This window comes from Misgurnus anguillicaudatus, chromosome 2 (genome assembly GCF_027580225.2).
Source record: "Misgurnus anguillicaudatus chromosome 2, ASM2758022v2, whole genome shotgun sequence".
NCBI lineage: Eukaryota > Metazoa > Chordata > Actinopteri > Cypriniformes > Cobitidae > Misgurnus > Misgurnus anguillicaudatus.
In genome coordinates this window covers 26,521,059-26,533,566 of record NC_073338.2, presented here as the reverse complement: position 1 = coordinate 26,533,566, position 12,508 = coordinate 26,521,059, and the positions used below count along the sequence as shown (strand labels likewise).

The 12,508-nt window shown below is 36.9% G+C and overlaps 1 protein-coding gene across 3 annotated transcripts in view; it reads left to right on the top strand.

Moving 5' to 3' along the window:
• Nucleotides 1-12,508, top strand: part of fndc3ba (fibronectin type III domain containing 3Ba) — a 152,053-nt gene that overhangs the window by 120,232 nt on the left and 19,313 nt on the right. For all 3 annotated transcript variants that reach the window (XM_055202173.2, XM_055202170.2, XM_055202171.2), the window contains 6 exons: nt 102-220; nt 1,143-1,248; nt 2,122-2,294; nt 3,303-3,416; nt 5,519-5,668; nt 8,623-8,903. In XM_055202173.2, coding sequence (XP_055058148.2) covers nt 102-220; nt 1,143-1,248; nt 2,122-2,294; nt 3,303-3,416; nt 5,519-5,668; nt 8,623-8,903 — 943 coding nt within the window. The remainder of the gene's footprint in view (nt 1-101; nt 221-1,142; nt 1,249-2,121; nt 2,295-3,302; nt 3,417-5,518; nt 5,669-8,622; nt 8,904-12,508) is intronic.

Genomic DNA, 12,508 nt, shown 5'->3' with positions numbered 1-12,508 from the left:
TTCGGTCCACTTCCATCACCCACTGACTGATAAAACATACAGACTGAAACTTTTTGTCATGCAAATAAATGTTTGCCTGACACATCTTGTATATCTGACAGCCAATCAGTGGGACATTGCATACAGTGGGCCTGCCACAGAGTGTGAGTGCGAGAACTTGAAACCTGGCACTTCATACAGACTTCGAACCTGCAGCATCAGCACTGGAGGCCACAGCCAGGTAACGCACATCTCTAATGGAAATATCAGGACTTGCTGTATAGATACATTTACATCTATATGTGATCCTGTCAGTGAAATCTCCTTCAGAAATACGTAACAAGTTCTGATTGTGTAGTTTGTTCAGTGTGTTGTGATTCGACAGCAGCTTAGCTTAGAGCTGTTTGAGCTTAGCTGGTGACTGACGTATTACTGTGGGCGGAGTTTATTCAAAAACTTTTTATTGACGTCATTCAATCGGGAAGTAAAGGGCTGTCTTCAAACCGGCCGTTCGCTGTAGGCTTTCAAAGGGGAATTCTGGTAAAGGTGCAGTGTGTAAATTACAGCAGCATCTAGTGGTGAGACTGTGAGTCCACGACTCACCCCTTGCTTTTGAAACGCATAGAGAAGATACAACTTATCAAATAAAGTTTGTCCGTTAAGAGCTTCTGTAGAAACATGGCGGCACAAAATGGCGACTTCCATGTGAGGGGACCTGCAGTGTATGTAGATAAAAATTTCTTATTCTAAGGTTATAAAAACATAATGATTCATTATGCAAGGTCTTTATACACGTTTGATAATATAGTTATGTATATTATATTGCATTTCTGTCAAGAGATTTTTCTAAAAGGTACACACTGCACCTTTAAAGAAAATATATCGCCTAAAAGTGAACTTTGAGCTTTATCATTTTACAGGTATTATTTATGCTCTAACAGCAGCATTGCACACCAACTAAAGTTTGAAAAATGGGATCAGGAAAAATGTGACCTTTAAAAAAAAATCGAGGTTTTATTGTCAAATAATGCTACATTATGCAGGATGATTTTGTGTCGCAAACAGTAAATAAGAAATAAAGACTTTGCTGGGTTTTCACAGACAGGGTCACATATACGCATAGTGTATAAATGTTATGCTGATGTTTTCATGTGTCTTCGCAGTGCTCGGAGAGTCTGTCTGTGCGTACGCTGTCTGTAGCTCCAGGGCGCTGCCAGCCTCCCAGGATTGTGGGTAAAGCCAAACACAAAGAAGTGCACTTACAATGGGGTGAGACTTTTCCAAATGCGTCATTATATAGTCATATCTTTCTCATTTCCACTTATTATTCCTATCCATGTCTTTTCTGAAAAGATTGAGTTTGCTTACGTTCCTTATTCTCCGTTATGTCTTTTCATTTATCTGTTATCCAAAGCAATTTTCAGGTTGCATTTTATCGGGAAGCATTATTAGGAATTCGATTTTTTACATTATGTACAGGTTTGTAAATTGCTGATCTAAAGCGAATAATCTAAAGCGAATATCGTTTTTAATTATTTAAACAATGTGAAATTATAACAACTACTCAGGACGGAGAGAAGTGATTCTCACCTTGACACAATTTCATGTATTTTTCATCGTTTTATTAATGTGTCACAATTCTCTGCTGTTCTACCTCAATGTCACATTTCTGCAAATGAATTCCAGTAGCAGAAGGAAATGATGCAGTAATGAGTCAGAGCAACTGTCTGCGATATGCTGTACTCTCAAAACTGCTTTCCTGTACCAGATCTATCAAATGTTAATAGCAAACAAGTCTGTGGGCAGCAACTCTCTGCAAATGTGTTGGTCTAATGGCGCTTCAGTATCGGGCCACTGCTTTCAAAAACCTTTTGGTGCTTGTGGAATGGCTGAAAAAATGTGATCTAATATTGTGCATGAGATGAATTCCTTATTTTCTTCAATCAGCCAATACAAATAACGCACCAAATAGGACCTAAAACTCTCTACTAATATGTAATATTACAAAAAACAGGTCCATCACAATAATTAATTGTTGTAACAAATGTTTTTATGATTTTATGTATAAATAACTCAATTGTACCATTTTTAGAATGGGACTTTTGGTGTGCTAAAGTGCTTTGTGTTTTTCGCTCATCTAAGACTGTCCCTCTTCTGAGGGGGCATGTGAGGTGAGCGAGTACAGTTTGGAAATGAGGGAGGGGGAGTCCGAGCTAGCCGAGGTCTATCATGGCTCTGATCTGGAGTGCACTGTGGGCAGTTTGCTCCCTGGCGCCACCTACAGCTTTCGACTGCGTGCTGCCAATGAGGCAGGGGTGAGTCACGGCACAAATGTCTCTTACTGAATGCAGCTTTAATAGTCAAGTGAAGTGATAATTAAATTCAGCCATGCATGCACGAGTCCAAAATGACTATTTTTTTGATTAACATCCCATTAGGATTTTATGTATACATAAATTAGAGAATAAAGCTATTTAATGTCAACTGTTGTTATGGGTCATTTATAAAATATGTAAGAATATGTAGACAAATTCGTATTTACTTATAGATCTACTGCCCACCATACAGTACTATCTTTATCTGAGTAAGGATTGTAATCAATTCATGTGTATGTCTCCAAAGTCCGCAGCCCATAATGCACCACAGTCTCTAAGTATTTTGTGGCATTGATCACAGTGCCTGATTTGTCTTTGCTTCACTTTTGTCACGTAGCCCACCAGTCAATCATTTGAATCTGTCTAGAATTGAGAGCTGTATTGGAGAAATCGCTTTAATCAGGATTAACTATCCTCTAGTTGCAATCTTTTCCCTGCGGTTAATCAATGAGATCTCTTTAACTTCAAATTGCAATAATTATTTACCTGTCTTTCTGTCAGTATATACTCGATGTTTAACCCGACAGTGTTCATAGAGGCAAAAAGACATACTTTATCCTCTTAGCTTAGCTTGTTTGAATTTAACATTCAAAGTGTTTTCTATCTGTTATAGCAGGAGTGTAAATTCAGCATTCGGTGTTAGTGCTACTGCTACAGTAGGACTCCTTGGGTGATTTTAATCCCCTAGTCTGTTTACTTATTTTTGGGCGATTCGGACTGTCAGACATGAAAGAATTGATGCAAATATGTTTCACAGCAGATACTGGAAACATGCTTTGATTTTTAGATGGACATTATGAAGATCATCTTTAATTTTTTTTGACACAGACCTTTCTTCCCAAACCTGACTGCAAATTTCCTGTTAGTTGAAATGAGTCCAGAATTTACTTTCTAACACATTAGTTTTGGTGTCATGCATTCAGTTTTCCCTTTTTCTCCTTTGCTTAGTATGGACAGTTCTCTGAAGCAACAGAAGTAACAACTGCAGCTGGTCCTCCCGGTCAATGTGCGGCACCATCCCTCACTTTATTGTCCAATACTTGTGTGCTGGTCAGCTGGGAGGTACACATCTCAATTAATCTGTGCAATTTTTGGATATGTGTAGTGTGTGTGTGTGTGTGTGTGTGTGTGTGTGTGTGTGTGTGTGTGTGTGTGTGTGCAAATGTAAGGGATTTACATATTGAGACTTCTGGCCTATTCATTAACTAGATACAATTCCGCTTATAGGTTTAAGTAAGTTTTTTAAAATGAAGTAAAGATGTGTATAGATACATTGTCTGCAATTCAAATGTGAATTTGCGTTTGATTTAATTTAAATACAGAGCGAAGGCTCCTCCCTTTTTTAAATAGCCAATAACGTTTAGTTTACATCACAGCCTGGAATGATGTAATAAAAATTTTGATTCATATTTGTGGAAATGAGAGATTATTTGGTAACACTTTTCTTGAAGGGGTGTTAATAAGACTGACATGACATCTTCATAATCATGCCATGACACGTGTCGTGAGCATGAGGGAGATTTTGTGCACATTTGTGACGACTGTCATTAACCAAAACTTTTAAACGCGGCTGAAAACGCCTGGAGGACACCGATTGCCAGCTGTTTTTTCAGCTGAGTGCCAGTTTTCTTCAGCCGAGTGCTTTGGTAGCTGTGATACTTTAGCTGTGAGTCGGTTGGTTGCTGTGATACTTGTGCTGCCCCTCCTTCACTGTGATTGGACGGCCATGTAAAAACTGACATTGACGAGCAGAGCTTTTTACCCAAAGTTGAATCTCTTTTAACTCTCGACGCTCAGTGCTGAGCGGCGGTTTTCAGCTTGGAAAAAAACGCTAGCTGCTGGCTCATTTGAAAAACGCATAGCTTCCATTGGACACAATTGAAAACATGCGCCGGCCGCGGGCCCCATTCATTCATGTCATTTTTAATGCAAAGATGACATTGTTTGAGATGTTTTTGTTATGACAACTTGTCATTAACCAATACATCATAACTTGTCATGACAACTTAACATTGACAACATAACTGACCACTTTTTACCAGTGATACAAATTTAATTGGTCATTAAAATGTCATTAAGTGTTAATACTCTGTCATAAAGTTTTATAACGGCATTATGAATATTTTTCTTGACCTCAACTACAGTGGTACAAATATAATTTGTCATTGAAATGTCATTAAGTGTTAATACTCTGTCAAATGGTTTTATAACAGCGTCATGAATATTCTTCAGTTCATAATGTTTTAATTAAATCAATCATCCAGTAATAATAATTAAAATTGATACATTTGGAGACTGATTCACATAAAATTAAATGAAAAACGTCCAATAATTGGGTTAAGCCATGCAGCGTTGGGTCCATATCACTGGAAAACAGTTAATTACAGTAAATTAATGAATTACATTAATTAAATATTGTGCACATACATAAAGTTAAGTATAATCTTTTGATGTGTCTGTTGCATTTTGTTTAGGTATTTAAAATGATCTGACAGAGTATGAACACTTTTATACACTTTAATGACAAGTTCAATGTGTACTACTTTAGTTGAGGACAGTTGTCATAAATGTGCATAAAATCTCCTTCATGTTCATGACATGATTATGAAGGTGTTGTGTCAGTTTTACGCACACCCCTTTAAGTAAAGTGTTACCGATTATTTTATTAATGTTTTGGAGCACTCAAGTTTCTATTGTAGATAGGAATGACACATTTATACCAAAAGAACAAATTTTGATTTCATGGGAACTTTGGAATTGGAATTCCTGCAAACAGGATGCAAATTTGTAATTGTTATTAACAACATACAATTTAAATGGATTGAAACTAGAACAAAATCAAATTAATTATTTTGCATTTTCTTCGTTGGCTTTGTTAAAAAGCATGGCTAAATGCTTTAATGTAAATGCGTTTGTCATTAAATTAACAACATAGACGTTATCATACAAAAAATTATTAATTCTTTTTTTTTCCTTTGTTTGTTTGTTTTACTGTGTGTTGCCTGCATGAAGAATATCAAATCAAATTTTCTATCAATCTGTATACAAAATAAAGTTGAATTGATATGAATTGATATGATATAATGAGAACTGAAGTAGGGTTTTGACCCAGACAGTGAGTGAAATAATATTTGCATTCACTGTTTGGGTTCCCACCAATTCAGAGTCCAGAGAGCTCAGGGGTGGATATATCTGAGTATCGTCTGGAGTGGGGCAGAGATGAAGAGCCAATGGAAATCATTTACTGTGGCCCTGATACACAATGGGAGATCTCAGACCTGACACCTGCAACTCAGTACAACTGCAGACTACAGGTATTACTGCAGTACTCGCCATTATATTACTCATTACTACTACGTTACTTTTACCATCAAGTCAAAAAAAGCTTTAGTCCATGCCCAGTGATTTTACCTAGAACAGCATGAATTTAATTGGCCTGTGAGTGTGTAATAATATATCTGTAAGGTCGAGGAGAGAATGCCTTATAAAGTTCACTTTCCTACACCGCCGTGATTCTTGGCAAATGATTGTAAATGGTCCGTGTTTTATTTGTAATTCATTATATGGCTGCCTTTTTTATTACTTTCTTTATGAGCCTCAATGCCCTTGAGAGCAGGAAAGATAAAATAACTAGATTATTATTATTATTATTATTATTATGGGTTTACAGACAACAGGAACCTTTAATATTAAAAGCATGATTTTCTCTAGAAAACATTGGTCTCACTGAAAACATATTGCTTATTAAATCATTAGGTAGTGTTTATTTTATATCCTGTAAATTTGCTGTTGTAAATTATATATTTTTTATCTTATTCGCAGACCCATTTGATAAAGAGTAGCACATGCTCATAATTTACTCACCATCATAACATCCCTGAATATATCAGTTCCTTTCTTCTGTTGAATTGATAAATTTGCTTTGATTTCAATAGTTTTTTCTCAAAAGGGTATCAGTTCACTTAAACACATTTACACACGCTTTCATCGAATAATGCGGCCCGTTACGGTTCAGCACAGCTCACTTTGGGGGGGGGGTTTCCACTGTACAGTACCTACAGTTGTACCAAATAAATTTTTTAGTACCACCTCGGTTGAGGTTCCAAATGAGACGTACTGATACTAAACTGTTACGTGTAACACTGCAAATCACTTATTGGTCAGAGAGAATTGTTACTAACTAAAATTCAAGATTAGCTTACCCTCGTGTGCCATCGAGCAAACTTAAGTGACGTTGTCATCTGTGTTTTTTTGTACAAGTTCCTAAACTCCCTTTTAGCAGTGAAAAACATGCACATGATGATAATTAAGAACACCATTCCATCGATTTGCTCCGTTGAACCCGAGTTGTGTTTGTTTGTACCGTGTTTTTACAGTAATGTCACGGCAGTGGCGCCGTGCAACTGTAACGGAAAGTCTTTAATCCCACCAACTCTGAAGCGGCACTAAACTCCAATGGAAAAGCCCATCCGCGTGGTAGCTTACCATACCGGGCTGTACTGTACAATAGAAAATCACCATTATTAACCCACTAAGTCATTTGGATTACTTCTATGATGGATCCAAGTGCATTTTGGAGCTTTAACATTTTAAATCCTATAGATAAAATGAAAGCATTTTAATATAAAATTATTAGTTTATGTTCGAGTGAAAATGTCATATGCATCTGGGATGGCATGAGGGTTATGAAAGAATTGTAATATTTGTGTGAACTACAGTATATTAATTCAGTGTCTCCACTGCAGTCTCACCAAAGCTTGGCAGACAGTTGATATATTTGTAATTCTTGCTCATAATTTTATCAATGTATTTATGACTAGAACAGTATAACAGGAAAAGTTAAAAGTTGAAAAGTTGATGCCTCATTAACTGTATCAGTCTGTGCATTGAGGCTGGAAAAAGGCTTTAGTCATTATGTTTGAAATATATGAGCTGCTACTGTAACAGTGCTGAGAGTTGTTTAATACGAGCATGAACAGATAATCATCACTTTAATCATTTTCATTTATGAGGAATCACAGACAAGTAACTCTTATCTATTACAGATAATAAAACTGATAATTAGATATAAATTAGAAGAGTTAAGAGGTGCCCAAACTCAGTCCAGAAGGGCTGGTGTCCTACAGAGTTTAGATCAACCCTAATTAAACACACCTGAAGCAGCTAATTAAGGTCTTATATTAGAAACGTCCAGGCAGGTGTGCTGAGGCAAGTTGGCGCTAACTTCAGGGTCAAGTTTGGGCACCCAAGTCTAAGATAAAACTATGAAGACATCAGGGTAGGGTTGCACCAGTCGTTCGTAAGCTCTTACTTAAACTGGGACGAAAAATTCCAAACTAGAGGCTTAGTAACTACTAGCTAGTTTATAACTAACTCTTTACTTTATTCGGTTGCACCATTTGTTCTTAAGGCAGAACGTAGCTAGTAGGTCGTAAGGTCTCCTTAAAGTAATGCGTTGTCGCATAGAATGACATCTATTTTTCTTAGCCCAATCACAAGCCTTATAATGGGTAAACAGGAAATAGTCTGAACAGTACGTAATTTCAAACTCATTCTTGACTCGCCTTAACTGAAAGTTAAAAAGACGTAAAGGCAAACATTATCGAACTCAAAACATTACACTTTTAATTGAAAATATCTATCCCACACATGGAGGAGAAAATAAACAGGAAGAAATTTTAAATCTTATTTCAATTGATGCATACACAGAAAATTAAACAGTTCTTGAAAACTCGTTGACGAACTTGTGGCTCTTCATAATTAATTACGAGCTCATTGATGTAATATAATCTGGCTGACATCTTATTCCAATCGTTATTCATGGACAGAGGCTTCCGTAAATATTTAGTTACAACGTATTGTTACGTTTAAACTAAGTTTAATGGTGCAACGCAAAAACATTTAGTAGTGCGTAAGTTGTAACTTAGTACCCATTTACGTCGTAACTAAGCTACGTTGTAACTTACGCACAGCTGGTGCAACCGGCCCCTGAACACTACACCAATACAGGGTGTTTACTGAGCATTTCATTTCAAATCATTGGCATTGAAAGGGCTTGCTGCCATACATTTTTTAGCACTTCCAGAAAGACTTTCCTCTAGAACATCTACTAGAACTAGATCACTTTTATTGATTTAAATTTGATTATAATAATAAATAATTAGTACTTTCTAATTTGGTTAATTTATTGGTTAATTCATAGATAATTCATTACATATTGTTCAAGAAATCAGGTATACATAAGTTATGTTTTCTTTTTTGTTTTAAGGCTGCAAATCAGGCAGGTGCTGGACCATACAGCGAGCAGATGAGCTGTCTGACCCCCGCCACTGTGCCTGACCCAGTGTCAGTGTTGTACATACTAGAGAACGACCCCACAGACAGTGGTGTGTACATGCCTTCCACGTGCTTGGTTTTGAAATGGGATGAACCCTGCAGCAACGGATCAGAGATCATTTCTTACACGCTTAAACTGGGCGAACAGACCATCAGCCTGGGCAACAACACGTGCCATTTGTTGCAGAACCTGCAGCCAGACAGTGAATATAGGTATGTTCACATAGATACAGTACTGTAAGAGCAAACATTGTCCTAAACATTCAAGGCTTATTTCTGATTCAACAATCTTGTTATTTAATTATTAAGAATTCATTGTACCGGCTTAATAAGTGTAAGTCAATAGCACAATAATCCAATTGAAATTGAAAGAAGTCTTGTGGCTGCACGAGCCTGATCTCACGAGAATGTGTGCATATTTTACGAGTTGGCTAATTCATATGAAGTTAATTGTACGATTATCATAAAAAACAATAATGAAACCCCACCCCTAACCCCAATGTCACAGGGGTCAAGGAAAAATCATACAAAAATGTACAAATGTGCTCGTACCAATTACTACAAATTAACCAACTTGTAATAAATACTTAGGAATTGCCATGAGATAGCATTTGCTGCATACACCTTCACAAACTACAATGCCATACTTGTTTAATCTCAGAAGTGCCCACCTGACAACAAAGGGGCTTGCCCACAATACCCACCATCTTCATGTTTACCTTTAAACAATTACTAATAAAGTGAATTCACAAACAACTTCACTGACATATCTTTAAATACATCAGTGCCCTTTGTTTAGCCTCACAGGTAATGCTTTTAAAGAGTAACTAAACCCTAAACCAACTTTTTTTAGTTAATGACTTGTAAGAATGGGGCTTTATTAGTGCTGTTCATTGATTTTAGTAAGCTTTTTGACATTTGTATATAAAGTGTTTCAATACTATAATATATGGTGTAAGAACGTCTGAGTGCTGCCCTCTTCAGGTTGAACGGTGGCTACTGCAGTTGAATTTTCCTATTGGATGTTGGGTCCAAAAAGTAACTTGTGACTTAAGCAGGTTCAAGCTCACCACACCCTTGTTACGATCTCACCACACACTTGATACGAGCTTAGTTTTTCCCCTCTATCTCCGTTGGGATCTGCCCACTTTTCTTGCGTTTTTCAAATATTAACAGTGGGCGGAGTCAGGCTCTGACCAGGTGTTTAGTTACGCTTTAAGAAGGCATATTTGTTCAAACTAGTTTTATTTCCTAATTAAACTAAGGCCTAGTTCTGGCTTAAGCTAATCCTTGTCCGAGAAACCACCCCAATAACATCTAGCCTTTCCGCTACATAAATCAATTTATCTTGTCATTTTTTAAGCACTCTTGCTGTATGGGACAGCACTTAAAAATCTTAACTCACAACCACTAAGCTTCCAATTCCCTCTGAGACTAATCTGCATCCTGCAGTGAGCCGTTACACTTCAGACGGTCTCTCATTTGCATTCAGGTCGTCTTGCGATTAAAAAGAGTTGTCCATTTGAGCGAAGAGTGACGCCACAACCACATTACCACCTCTGCCTGTTTGGTGTGCAGGAGGTAAACAACAGCGTGTTAATGACCAACTTCGGTGGTGACACCCAAATAAGACCGTCTATCCCTGCATGGGGCCATCGCACCGTGCATATCGCCAATCCAGCCACCTGACTTACGCAACCGATGTTTTTGTCAGAGAGCTTTTGTTTTAGCCACTGAATTACAGAGATTCACGTCACTTATTTAGCCGTTTAATTTTGTATCCACCCTCTCCTAACATAATACATTTCTTTTTGCCCACTTGTGTTTCGCCCGCTGTGTTTAGGTCCTGTTCATAATATTGCATATGCAATGTCATATTTGCTGTTTTAGTTCTTTAATAGTGTAATTGATGATGATTTCAGTGATGACGTCTGGGGGCATGTATGAGTCTTTTTTTGGGCTGTTTAACATCATTAAAGAAACATACGTTACATTTCCCAAACAAAAATCACTATATTTACAATAAATGCTAAATTCATCTTTGTAGCTCAAAAAAACTGCTGCAATTTATTGAAGTGTGTCATTTTTACAAAAGCGTGTTGGGCGTCTCTCTGATTGGGAATTGAAAGCGTCTGTGCGCATTATTTAAAAAAAGCATAACAATTACACTGTAAAAATTCATTGTTGCACTTAATTTTTTTAAGTTGAAACAATTTGAAATTATAATTAATTTTAGCTTTCCTGAATTTTTTTGTGAGGAATTGCAATAAATTGTGAAAATAAAATGGAAAGAACTTAAAGGTAGCAGAAGATTTTCCTGAATTATTTAAAAGAATCGCCCCTCCACTTTTTAAAAAAATGCACATGCGCAACACTCTACTTCCTCTTCGCTCTGTTTACAAGTTGCTGTCGGCATGTTTACAGTGTCTGCGCGGTTCGTGGCTCGTGCCAGGGCTAGCATCGCTAATCATAGCTTACATCAACTTTTACTAGCAGTGATTTTAAATGGATTTCTCCAAATAGCATGACAAACTTTACCTGTCAAGTAGAAACTTTGCGTGGCAAGCCCATCCTGTCCTATTAGCACACGCAAGTGTGTGAAAAACACTCCCAAAAACACTCTGGTCTTGTTTCTTTCTTCATAGTCCTTTCTCTTCTTGTCATACAATTCGTAGACACTTTTACTCTTGCGACCCTCAGACATTTTGAAAAAAAAAAACACAGTGAGAACACGAGCTTCAATGAATGGTTGAAAAGTGCGCATGTGCAGAAAGCGAACCTAGGGACGAGCACGTACGACGGCCTTACGTCGACATATCATCAGAATGATTGACATCTGGGATGACTAATAGTCTAGATGATCCACCCAGAAAAAGAAAATCTTCCGCTACCTATAAGCTAATTCAACTTAATTTTTATCAGTTATAGCAACTCCTCTCTAGTCAAGAAAGTTGAAATTAATTGTAAATTTAATTTTGATTAAACTTAAAAATTTAAGTGCAACAATGCATTTTTTACAGTGATATTCTCCACATGAAGGATTTCTGACCACTCCAAATCGCAACTAGAGTCCTACTCTTCAACAAATTGGGTTGCACAGAAAAACAGTCCTTCTTGAATCCCAATGATGAACGAGTTTGGTTATAAACAGCCCGGAATGTCAATGTCGAAATAAACTAGCTTCTGTTTTGTGGAATGCATGAAATATAAAAACCGTGGAGCAAAAGTGTATCAGATAAAAACTAATATTATTTTATGATGCAGTCCTCCCATGTTCATTTTTCATGTTATGGGCAAAAAAGGCTTTTTTTTGTTTACAACCCCTTTCTATTTGCTATCTATTGTATTTGTCTTTGCTGTCTGGCTTCCTCTTGGTTAGCATTCCCCACCACAGATCTAACCGTGGTAATGCTGTTTTATTTTGTTAGTGAAAGACCAACAAAGATCACATTCCTTTCTTAATTTTTGTATCTATTGTTTTTCAATTTTTGGAGCATTTCTTTTTTCAAAAACCACAAAAATCCCAACAACAGAATTCATCTGATATGTTCTTGCATTGTTATGAGTAGCCTAGAAGTGTAATGTTCTTTATTTCTCCATCCTCTTTGCTTTATTTACCTTATTTAAACACAAAACCTTAGGGCTTATGTTTAATACACAAGTCAAATGTTAAGAGAATGAGTCAACCAGCATATGTTATGCAGTTGAGCTTTAAAGTAGGCTAAATGTCAAGCAAAGATGCATCATAATTGATATACAGTACTGTGGATGCACTGTAGATGTCAAATATGTGTCATAAAGATTCAAAGAATCAGGTG